General features: G+C 53.5%; 2 protein-coding genes across 3 annotated transcripts; one reads left to right on the top strand and one right to left on the bottom strand.

Annotated features, from left to right (window-relative positions):
* Window positions 1-965: 965 nt before the first annotated feature.
* WDR38 (WD repeat domain 38) lies at window positions 966-4904 on the top strand. 2 transcript variants are annotated; one of them, XM_028130831.2, is made up of 9 exons: window positions 966-1127; window positions 1594-1714; window positions 2826-2942; window positions 3027-3124; window positions 3414-3494; window positions 3682-3813; window positions 3933-4082; window positions 4432-4479; window positions 4585-4904. In XM_028130831.2, exons 1-9 carry the CDS (start codon window positions 1059-1061, stop codon window positions 4660-4662), a joined length of 894 nt encoding a protein of 297 aa, XP_027986632.1. In that variant the 5' UTR covers window positions 966-1058; the 3' UTR covers window positions 4663-4904. The 2 variants fall into 2 exon arrangements, with proteins under 2 accessions (XP_027986632.1, XP_027986633.1); XM_028130832.2 differs by having other exon boundaries at window positions 3027-3103.
* Window positions 4905-4907: 3 nt separating this feature from the next.
* RPL35 (ribosomal protein L35) lies at window positions 4908-9450 on the bottom strand. Its single transcript, XM_008155283.3, has 4 exons — window positions 9319-9450; window positions 8775-8911; window positions 7543-7624; window positions 4908-5096 (listed from the first exon to the last, which is right to left on the bottom strand). Exons 1-4 carry the CDS (start codon window positions 9433-9435, stop codon window positions 4947-4949), a joined length of 486 nt encoding a protein of 161 aa, XP_008153505.2. The 5' UTR covers window positions 9436-9450; the 3' UTR covers window positions 4908-4946.
* Window positions 9451-12052: the final 2602 nt, after the last annotated feature.

The raw sequence follows: 12052 nt of genomic DNA on the forward strand, positions 1-12052 counted from the left end.
CATGGGCAAGTCTCAGTTCCTTTCTTGTTGGCTGAGTGACCTTTGGCTGTCCCCTCATCTTGGGGCCTCAGTTTCCTGATCTGTAAAATGGACATTGAAACCAAGTCCTGCCGAAACCGGTTTGGCTCAGTGGATAGAGCGTCGGCCTGAGGACTCAAGGGTCCCAGGTTCGATTCCGGTCAAGGGCATGTACCTTGGTTGCGGGCACATCCCCGGTGGGGGGTATGCAGGAGGCAGCTGGTCGATGTTTCTCTCTCATCGATGTTTCTAGCTCTCTGTCCCTCTCCCTTCCTCTCTGTAAAAAATCAATAAAATATATTTAAAAAAAAAAAAAAAAAAGAAAGTCCTGTCCTTTCCCAGTTTCAGCCTGAACTATTCAACAAGCATCCTGACAGCTCCCGCGGCCCCTCTCCACCACCTCCACGTCCTCCCATGGCACACTTCGTGCTGCTGGGAACGTTAACCAGTGTCCCCATCTTTCAGTGCCCCGTGCTTGACACACACCGCCTCTGGCTCCCCACATCCGGGAGGGCAAAGATGGGCATCATCTCCAGCCTTCTCCATGGAAGCTCTTCACCTCAGTACTGGCCACTCCTAGAGGAAAGGGTCTTGGTTCCAGGGCACCTACTAGGATCATCCCTACCTGAGGGGCAGGGAGGTAGGGATGATCCTCCCCTTTGTGCAGGTGGGAAACAGGCTCCTCTCCAGGGGTCTGTGGGTCCTTTGCAAACTGATCCGCACTGTGCACGGGTTCTGAGCGGCGCGAGAGGCAGGCGCGGTGCGTGGGGCTGGCCTGCCCTCTGGCGGCCACGGTGCCAGCTGCAGGCCCACCTCCAGGGAGCTGAGAACGGTCTCTCCAGTCCATCTCCTCACGACTTCCCGGAGACCCCACAGCAGCTGCGCGCTCCCCGCCCCCCCGGTTGCCATGGAGACCACTTGTACACAGTTTCTTCTTTCCCTTTCCCTTTCCTCTCCCTCTACCCCTTCCCCCTGTCCCAAGTCCGGCCCGCAGCCCATCAGCGGGCCGTGGGGAGCCCGAGGGAGCTGGCCTCGGGCCCATGAACAGTAAGGCCCCAGGGAAGCTGGTCATAGGGAGAGTGAAATTCTTCCGCCGGCACCGCGGAGAGGTGAGGCCAGTGGGCCCTGCCCAGACTCTAGGCTCCTGGTTTCCCACAGCGGAACTCCAACTCCAGAATGGGCTTGAGGGTCTAAGCTCTGGTGCCAGAGAAGCCTCAAACCCCCGTTCTTTGGGCTCTGGCTTCAAAGTGAACTCCTGGTTCTGGACTCCAGCTCTAGAATGGACTCCTGGCCCCGAATCTGGTTCTAGAGAAGGCGCCAGCAGCCTGCGTCCTTGAGATTCAGCCTCAGGCTCGGGTTTTCTTTACCGGGCTCCGGAGAGAGCTTCAGGCTCTTGGCTCTGACTGCAGAGTGGTTCCTGGGTCTGGGCTCTGGCTGCAGAGTGAGGCCTGAAGCCCTGGCTCCAACCCTAGGCTCCTGGGGGAGTGTTTAGGGATGGTCCAGGGGTCTGGCGTCAAGAATGAACAGCAGGTGTTTCTTGCCCTGTGATGGGACTACTTTTGTGCTCTGTTCCAGGTCAACTTCTCCGCCTTCTCCCCGGATGGCCAGACGCTGCTCACAGCCTCTGAAGACGGCTGTGTGTATGGCTGGGAAACCCAGAGTGGGAATCTGCTGTGGAGGTTGGGTGGCCACACAGGTGGGCTCCTCAACCTGGATCGGGAGGCTAAGGCCCGCAGTGGCCTCCAATGTCTGAGCTGGGCACCCGTGCAAGACAGCCTAGGCGGGGCTGAGGCACGAGGGCAAGGAGACGGCCATGCTCCCTGGGCCCTCTGACTCTGGCAGACCTGAACTCCGACCCTACTTTTTTTTTTTTAAGTATGCTTTTATTTGATTTTAGAGAGAGGGGAGAAGGGGGAGATAGAAACATCAATGATGAGAGACTCATTGGCTGCCTCCTGCACTCCCCCTACTGGGGATCATGCTGGCATCCCAGGCATGTGCCCCAAGGGGGAATCTAACCGTGACCTCCAGCCGGATTCAGATCCTACTTTTTAAAAAGTTTACAAATATACATATTTACTGTCTTAACCATTTGTAAGTGTAGTGCTACCTACATTCATATGGTTGCGCAACTGGTCTCCAGAACTCATCTTGCAAAAGTGAAACTCTATACCCATTAAACATCCCATTCCTCCCTCCCCCAGGCCCTGTCAACCATCATTCTGCTTTCTGTCTCCAAGAATTGGACTACTCTACTTGTATAAGGGGAACCATACAGTATTCCTCTTTGTGACTGACTGGCTTACCTCTCTTAGCATAATGTCATTAAGGTTCTTTTATGTTTTACCTCCTATTTTGACTATGATTATGTAATGTCACCTCCCTGAGCCTCCATTTCCTCCTCTGTAGCATGGGATAATGGTTGCTACCCTATAGGATGAAATAATGCAAGGAAAGTACCTAGTACCCAGTAAGTACTCAGTAGATACAATTTACAATTAAGGAGACAAAGAAAAAGCTCTGGCTCATTATAGGGCACACTGATTAATGCTGTAATAGGAAAATCTGGGGGCTGGGGAGCTCAAAGGAGGCAATGAACCTATGCTGGGCTGTCAAGGAGTTTCTGGGAGGTGCCTGCATTTGATTGGTACTGACTGTGTGGGGTTGGGTGTTCCAGGAATTCCAGGTGTATGGTGTAGGCTAGAAGGAAGTGAGGTAGGCGATGAGACTGGAGAAATTGGTGGGTGTCCGAGTGGAGGGCCAGAGGTGGGAGTAGTGCCGCTCTCTGACCACGGCCACCCGCCCAGGCCCTGTGAAGTTCTGCCGCTTCTCCCCCGACGGCCGCCTCTTTGCCAGCACCTCCTATGACTGCACCATCCGCCTGTGGGACGCAGCAGAAGCCAAGTGTCTGCAGGTCTTGAAGGGTGAGTGGGCTGGTGGGGCTGCGGGCCAAGCAGCCAGGCCTGGGTTCCCTTCCGGACCTTGCTGTGTCCTGTGCCACCTTGTAGGTCACCAGCGGAGTGTGGAAACAGTCAGCTTCAGTCCAGACTCCAAGCAGCTGGCATCGGGTGGCTGGGACAAGCGGGTGATGCTCTGGGAGGTGCAGGTATATGGAGGGGTGGATGACACACACACACACCCTCCACTGCCCACACCCACACCAAGACCCCCTAGCATCTGGCTACGGCTACCTCACCCCACCCCCCGTGCCCATGAGGTTCCCCCTGCCTGGACTGCCCTCTCCTCAGGCTGGGGAAGTCTCCCGGACTCTGTGATATGCCACACATTACCCAGGCAGCCCCGAAAGAAGGGCCTGGGTCTGCCCCATCTGAGGCCCAGAACCTGGCACTGAGGCTTCTGGGCTGCCCTCCGAAGCTCAAGGCTCTCACCTTCAGTCTGGCCAGGTGCTGCGCCACTTAGCAGGGCACCGAGACTCCATCCAGAGCAGTGACTTCGCACCCAGCTCAGACTATCTGGTGAGCCACACACCGCTGCCCATGCCCCACACTGAGAGAACCACACCCACGTTCCCACTTGGGACTGAGCAGTGGTTAGAATCCTAGACCTTGACTAGATGACTTGGCTCTTCTGAGCCTGACCAGCCTAGAAACTGGGAGGGTGGACGTGGGCTAGCTGGTCCATTCTTATGGCCGCTGTCTGCAGGCCACTGGTTCCTGGGACTCTACCATTCGCATCTGGGACCTTCGGGCAGGGACCCCAGCGATCTTCCACCAGGAGCTGGAGGGTCACAGTGGCAATGTCAGCTGCCTGTGCTACTCAACATCTGGCCTGCTGGTGAGCTGGGCTGCCCTGGGTTCTGGGCTGGTCCCTTGCTGGCAGCTAGACCCTTGGAGGGTCATGGGCCATGTGGGGGCAGTGAACATGCAGACCTCAAACAGCCATCTGCTGTCTAGGCATCTGGCTCCTGGGACAAGACCATCCACATCTGGAAGCCCTCGACTAGAAGCCTGCTTGTCCAGCTCAAGGGCCATGCCACCTGGGTGAAGAGCATAGCTTTCTCCCCAGATGGGTTGCAGCTGGCCAGCGCGGGCTACTCCCCAATGGTAACCTTACCCCACCAGGCCCCTCCTCCTGGCAAACTCCTACCCCCACACTGGGCCTACTCAGCACTATCCAGGAAGGACCACAGCCCTATCTGCCCTGAACAGGAAGGTGTCAGCCATTAAGGTCTGTGTTAGCCCAAACGTAACATTTGTAGGATTCAAATAGCTTCAGGGGGGAGGAAATTGCATTGCACTGCATTTTTGCATCAGATGTTACGGCAGGGATCTTAAATATACCTCAAAAACAAAACCCAGTCCAAAGAGTAAGATGTTGGCTAGGACTCACCCCCAAGGTGATTTAAAAATTGCTTGTCGTGAGGCCTCCCTGCCTGTTTGTTTTTATTTCCAGATCAAAGTCTGGGACTGCAACACAGGAAAGTGCATTGACACCCTGAAGGTAAGGCCTGTGGCTGTGGCATCCCAAGGAGCAGGGGAAGGTGTACCAGAAGCTGGGCTCAGACAGGACTTGCATCCTCAGAGCCCGACAATGTGTTTTTGGCAGGGAGCCCTGGATGTGGCCCACGCTTGCACCTTCACCCCAGATGGGAAACTCTTACTGGTGTCTGGAGCTGTGGATTAGGCAAGTCGCCAAGTCCCCGCATGATCAACCACCCAGAGCCTCTAATGTAACATCGCCACACAAGGTCTCAAACCTCATGCCCCTGCCCCTCCCTGCCCAGGGCGCTTGGGGCCTGGCGACAGCAGTCAGGGGCGTTCCACACCACAGGCCCAAAGTAACCATAACCGAGCACCCAGCAGATCCTTGTCATGGCCCCACAACAGCCCCTCTCTCCAGCATGGTTAAGAAAACTGCAAACACAAGGCAACAGTCAGCCAGTTTGTGCTTTATTGACGCTGCGATGCTCAGGCCTTGACCGCGTACTTCCGCAGGGGGTATAGCCGCTCCTTCCGCTGCTGCTTCTTGGTCTTCAGGTTCTCTTCATGCTTGTTGAGGCGGCGGCGCATGGCGCGTGTTTTCTTGGGCCGCAGATCCAGGGGCTTGTACTTCTTGCCCTGGGTGATGGGAGAGCAGGGGGAATCTGAGGACCAGGACTTAGGGGACTGTCGCCATGGGACTGGGACAGACCACACTTCTTGCTTACTAGTTCATACAATCCCCCCAAATTCAAGGTGTGTGTGTGTGTGTGTGTGTGTGTGAATCATCCCCATTAAAAAAAAAAAAAGCCTTTTGAGTTAAGAGTCAAAAAGCAAGTGAACTTGTCAGGATCTCACGAATACTGTGGCGGAACTGGGATTTGCACCTAAATCAACCAGCTCCCTAAACAGTGTTCTTCCCACCAGCCTAATTCCTGCCATGGAGTCAACATCACATCAACCAAGTAAGGGGGGGCATGTGGCACCCAGCAAGTACTGGGTGGTCACTGTTTTCTTGGTTTAAGTTATGCAAGCTGGTGCGTATGGTGATAGGGGTGGGGGAGGGGTTGCGGCTTAAGCTGGTACTGGATAAATCTAGAATGCCTGCCAGGTACCTATGGGTGTCCCCTGTAATTATGTTCCCATTTTACAAGTCCCAGAGGGAAGCTCTGGCTTGGCCAAGGGAATTCCAGAGAGGCAAAGCCCCCTTTCCTGCCTCCCACCAAACCTGCTCCCAGACCTTTAACAGGGCCATCGTGTCTCCATCCCTGTCTCTCTGCTTCCAATGAGCAGGTCTAGGCTAAGGCAGCTCTCAGGGTCTCTTCTTTGTTATGCAAAGGTTCCTTGGGCCCTCTTTGGCTTGAGGCCCTGTGCTGGGTGCTGGCTTGGCCAGGAATCAGACCTGGTCCCTGCTCAAGGAGCTCCCAGCTCAGTGGGGGAGGAGGTTTCACCTAGCAACTGGCAATAGCCCTGAAAGCAATGAGGAAGCCAACTGAAACGGGAGAAAACTGCACAAACCCCCTTAAGAATGACAGCTCAGGCCCTTTCTGGGAACCACCAACAGCCCGGAGGAGTAGGCACAGGGCAGAGAACTGCGGAAAAGGCCAAACAGGAGATGAGGACAAGCGCTGGGGGAACTTGGAAGTATTCAAGTCTTTGTCCACCCCCATCCCTCACATCAGGGCACAAGTCAGAACGGTGTCCATTGCAAATGGACTCAGCCCTGTAGAGCTCCGCTACCCAACCGAACAGCCACTAGCCCATACTGTTTATATTACGCCAGTCCTTAGACACCATAGTCACATTAAGTGACCAACAGGCACATGTGGTCGGAGGTGACTGATGACAGAGCAGACACAGAACACGCCTGTCACCACAGAAGGTCCACTGACACAGACGGAGGCTTCACCCCCACCTCCCTGACTGAGTGGTGCCTGGCATGGGTGCATTCACTGGATTGCTCCAAGCCACCACCTCTGCCTGGTCCCCTCAGAGCCTGATGAAAGCTTCAGACCCAATCCTCAGAAAAACGTTCCCACACAGATGTGCATACACCAGGGGTGGCAGCACCCCACCCCCATCCCCACAGTTGTGTCCCTGGGAGGCTAGCTCAGACACACAGTGATGGCCTTTTTGGTAGCAAACCCTCGTTATCCAAACACTAAATTGGGAGTTGATGTGAAGCCATTTTGTAGATGTAATTAAAGCCACTAATCAACCCGTTGATTTAAATTAAGAGAGAATATCCTGGGTAATCTAGGTGGGCCTGATAAAACCAGCTGGAAGTCCTTCAAGGCAGGGCCGAGGCTCTCCCCAAGAAATGCCACCTGCGGGACAGCAGCTTCAACCTGTGTCATGAGTCCTAGCCTGCCCACAATCTTCGCCCAGCAGCCGGAGTTTGGACTCTATTTAGGCAGCCCTCACAACCACATAAGCCAATTCCTTGTAACAAAGCAAATATACATATACACGCATATACAAAGTATCCCACTGGTTTGCCTTCACTGCTTGAACCCTGGTAAGACTAATTTGAGGACAGGACTAGGAAACGGTTGTCGATATCCTAGGCTGAGGGATCAGACACCCAGGAGCACCCCACTCACCCCTCCCCAGGGCATGGTTTTGAACCTCAGCCCAATCACTCCATTATTTGTAGGTGACTCTGAGCAACTTAACCTCTTTAAGCCTTGAGGTCCTCATCCGAAAAACAAGAATGCCAGGGGCTTGGCAGTGTCTGACACACAGAACTAGTAAGACAAAACATTTAGCAGTCAGTCCTCAGACTGCACAAACTCATTCAGCTGGTGAGGCTGCACCCAAACCCAAGTGTCCAGCCGCAGTCCTCCACACTGTTCATTTCTTGACAACTGCAGCCCCGAGGAAATGCAGTCTGCATACCATATGCTGAGCAAGATGCCGGAAAGGCAAACCCATTTACAAGCTGGACGGGTCTGGAAAGCCCAACTATGCCTGGGCAAAGCTGTCCCACACACCAGCAGAAGAACCTCTTCATACTGACCGCCCTCAGCGAGGGCTGGAACTTTGCTCCCTAGAGCCAGGCAGCCCCACACATACCCCCACTCACCTTGTAGAATTTCCTGAGGTTCTCTTTCTGAGTCTGGTTAATGACGGTAAGAACACGGGCGATAGACTTGCGAACAACTCGGCTACAAAAGCAGATACAACAGTGAACACATAGTGCTCCGCAAAGCATCTCATTCAGGGCCTGACCCAGATCTCATCCATCTCCACCCAAGATGCACTTAACTCAGCCCAGGAGGAAGGTATTCTGAGGGTAAGGTCGGAGCGACTCCAGTATATGGGAATCTCAGGAGTGACTAGGGAAGGCCTGGAGTGTCCAGTGCTTTCGAGGATCTGTGAAGTGTCCACTGAGGAGGCTTAATAAGGAGCGATGGAGGGCTGATCAGGAAAGATCTTCCATCCCAGGCCATACATCCTGAGGGTTATGAAGCCGACCTAACCAATGCCCATCTTAATGAGCTGACCAGAAAGAATCATGTCACAAGCTGGGCAACCAGGGAAGCTTAAAGAGTCACAGCAGGGGCCACTTGAGAGGAAGAAATGCTACTGAGTAGAGGAGAGCCTGAAGGGAGGAACCAGCTGGGGGCAGGTGAATCTGGAGTCATGTTGGAGGATGAGGGGAGGCTCACTCAGTAGATAGCTTGGTAAACCTGGTCTTGAGGATTCGGCATGACACTTGCTTACATGTTCCCAAACTCACCCAATATCCTCCCACCACCATATGAAGATTGTTGAGGGGATTTCATAAAAGATGAAAAAAAACCCGGTGGTTAGCCAACCTGCCCATCAGATAGGATGTGGCAGAAGTGGAATTTGTGCCCAGGTTGACTGACTCTAAACCCACATTCCTTACACAAATCTTGATCCATGTAAATCACTAATTCACACTACAACTCAAGTAATGTGCAAGGCACCCACGTACCAACTGGGGGGGGGAGGGGGAGGGAATCAAGTGCTGGTGGGAGATGAAAGAAAACGTCCAGTTGGGTTTTCTTAAGTCCAGTTGGGTTTTCTGAAGGAAGCAGTAAAATGTCCCCGAAGAGGGACACCCTGTTCTTTCACCAGCCAGAGAAGCTGAACCAGGCAAAAGGACCACACGGTCAAAGGCAGGTAAAGGGGAGCGGCTCTCCCACGCGGAGGGCCGAGAGCAGGTGAGCCCGGTTAGGAGGGCGTGACATTCCAACCCACAGCTCCACTGAACGGGCACTTAAGCGGACACCTCCCTAAGCCAACTGCAAAGATCCACAAATGCTCCCCCGGCCGCCCGTCACTTACATCTTAGAAAGCTTGGAAGCTGCGCCGCCTGTCACTTTGGCCACGCGCAGCTGGGACAGCTCCACCTTCAAGTCGTCCAGCTGTTTGAGCAGCTCCTCCTTCTTCTTGCCGCGAAGGTCCCGAGCCTTAATTTTGGCCTGCGTGCAGGAAAGGGTCTGGGTCAAATGCCGGGCGCCTCCGTCTCCCCCTCCGCCGCTCACCGAGGCTTCCACCGGCCCTGCCCACCCCTCCACCTGGGTCCAGGCCAGTCCCAGGAGGGCGCGCGCCTGGCGCAAGGTATCCGAGGCCCAGGTCGGCTACGAGGCTGGGCCGCTACTCCCACTCCGCAGACAGGAAGACAGAGGCCGCCGGCAGCGCGCGCGCACCTCTCCTAGCCCAGGCCGGCAGGGGTTGGAAGGAGGCCGGCGGTGGCGGAGCTAGGCCATCCCGCACTATACCCCACAGGCCCGGCTGGCAGATGGGACCCCAGGGTTCACCCTGCACCCCCAACCCCAGTCTCCGAGCCCAACACCGCGCGGATGGCTCCCGATTCCTCAGCTCTCACCATGGCTAAACACCCCTCCGCCGCCGCCGCCTGCTCGGAGAGAAAGAGGAAGGGGCGGGGCTGACCTTTACAACTACTGCCGGGTGACGGCGGGCGCGGCCAATGGCGGCGCAGCATGTGAGTCCAGGCTCCGCCCCTTCCAGCCCCGCCCCAACGCCGCGAGTAGCCAGGTGGTACTGCCTGCCCAGCCCTGTAGTTCTCGCAGCTGTCTTCCGCCGGTCCTCGAGGTTACTTTGGTCGGCCTCATCCCGAGCCGAGTAGTTGGGGAAACTGAGGCACGGGAGAGTCAGTTTACCAGAGATGGCATAGTGAGGACTCAGATTCGTCTATTTAGTCATTTGTTCGTTCATTCAATCTTTGCAGGTCGCCCAGTTCGTACTACTCTGTTCTGGGGATGGAGGAGATGAGTTGAGGATTTTCAAAGATGAATTAAGACGGCCCCTGGCGTGGAGGAATTTAAAGGTCGAGGTGGGCGGGGAGAGGCGGGTCAACTATAAATCCTACTCCATAAACGTTCCAATGGAGGCAGCATGTGGCAGGGGAAGGAGCATTCATGGCCTTTTTTAGCGAACCTGACCCAGTTTCAGATTCTTGCTCTGTTGCCTGGTGCTAGCTGAGACTCGGCAACTACGTTCCTTTTTTTGAGTCTCAGTTTTCTCACCTGTGAAATGGGGTATTTATGAGGATTAGGAAGATAACACTTAAAACTCTTCTCTTCTCACAAGACCTGATGTGTAACAATCGATCAAAATACCATCGGTATTAATGCTCCCTCCCAGTGGAATGAACACTTGAGTTGGGCCCTAAAAGTTAAAGGGGAATTCACAAAGCAGGAAGGGACTCAGGCTTTCCAAATGGGCAGTTTCATTGTTTCCCTAACCAGCAAGCAGGAATCAATGCTCCACTGTCACTCCACTGCCATTAACAAAGACACAGGACACTTCTTAGAGTGTTAGTTAATGCCAGGTTGCCCCCTTGTTGCTGTCAGGTGTCACTTCCCGGGAGCCTTCTCCCATCCCCTTTATACCTTAGCCTTGGAATGAACTGGCACAACCTCCCCTGTGTCACAAGTTTTCTGTGCAATCCTCTCTTTAGCTCCAAACATCCTGAGTTAAAATGTTGTCTCTATAGCCTGCCTGGAAGTTCTCTGGGGGCAGAACCATGGCTGATACATGATTTCGTTTTTCTAGTCTCCAGACACAGTATGTGAGTGCTTGTTGGATGAATGAATGAGCCTTGTCCCAGACTACAATAAGAAATAATTTTACGCCCTAGCCTTTTTGGCTCAGTGGATAAAGCATCGGCCTGTGGACTGAAGGGTCTTGGGTTCGGTTCCTGTCAAGGGCACATGCCCAGGTTGTGTGCTCCATCCCCAACAGGGGGCGTGTAGGAGGCAGCCGAGCAATGATTCTCTCATCACTGATGTTTCTATCTCTCTCTCCCTCCCTCTCTGAAATCAATAAAATAAATAAAAAGTACTTTAAAAAAAAGAAAAAAGAATTTTAGGAAGTGGAAGGATATGGGGAGGAGATGGCAGACAAAGAGCAATCATGGCCTGGATTCGTCTTAAATGGAAGTCGAATAGTGCACAGGGACTTTGCTGTCTTATTTCCCAAATGGTTATAGTTCTATTAGAGCTAATGATTGCGTACATCTTTTCTGGACTTGAAGTCATCTGTGACTTCCATTCTTACATGCTGCCACATCCAATCCATCAGCAAATTCTACCTTCAAAATATATCTGACCTCTTCTCACTACTTAAAAAAAAAATCTTCACCTGAGGATGTGTTTATTGATTTTAGAGAGAGGATGGAGAAGGTGGAGAACAACATCGATGTGAGAAACATCAATCGGTTGCCTCCTATATGCGCCCAACCTGGGGTTGAACCCACAACCTAGCTATGAGCCCTGACCAGAAATTGAACCCATAACCTTTCTGTTAACGGAAGACACTCCAAGCGAGCCACACTGGCCAGAGCCCCACCACTCATTGGCACCTGTCTGGTCTGAGCCACCATGGACTGTCACCTGGATTATTGGTTGCCTCTTAAATCACCTCTCTACGTTGGCTCTTGCTCCCAGGTGTTCTCAATATAGCTGCTAAAGGGATCCTGTTCACACCTGCCACTGCTCTGCCCAGAATTTCCAGGGCTGTCCCACCTGGATTAAGACCACACCTTTCCCTCCAAGCCGTACAGCATCTCCTCCACTTCCATCTCATCTCTTCTCACTCTTGCTCCAGTATGGCCTAGCTGTTTCTGGAATACACCAAGCCTGCCCTGCCTCTGGGCCTTTGCTTGGTTCCCTCCTCCGCTTCCTTCAGGTCCCTAATCAGTGTCGCCTTCTAAGGGACATCTCTGTTGACCACTTCACCTAAGGTACTCCCTCTTGGGCACTGCATGGTTGTTGTTCTCCCTCAGCACAGTCATCTCTGACATAGGACAGTACAGATTTTTAAATTCTGCCTTCCTGGCTGGAATGGAGGCCCACAGTTATAGGAGAAACATGATTTCATTCACCAGTTTATTTGGAGGTTACTTCCTTTCTTATAAAATGGGCATTTCTGATTTAAAGTTCCTCCTGACCAGGATATTCTGGGGATGTGAATTTCCGCTGTCTTGTGGTCTGCTTGATTTCTTCCAAGGTATGGAGCTGAAAGACAAGCGTGCTTTGCCCGTTTCCAGGACACCCAGACTTTTATTCAGCACCTATTTTCCCACTGTAAGAGTCTGT

Source organism: Eptesicus fuscus, chromosome 15 (assembly GCF_027574615.1).
Source record: "Eptesicus fuscus isolate TK198812 chromosome 15, DD_ASM_mEF_20220401, whole genome shotgun sequence".
Lineage (NCBI taxonomy): Eukaryota > Metazoa > Chordata > Mammalia > Chiroptera > Vespertilionidae > Eptesicus > Eptesicus fuscus.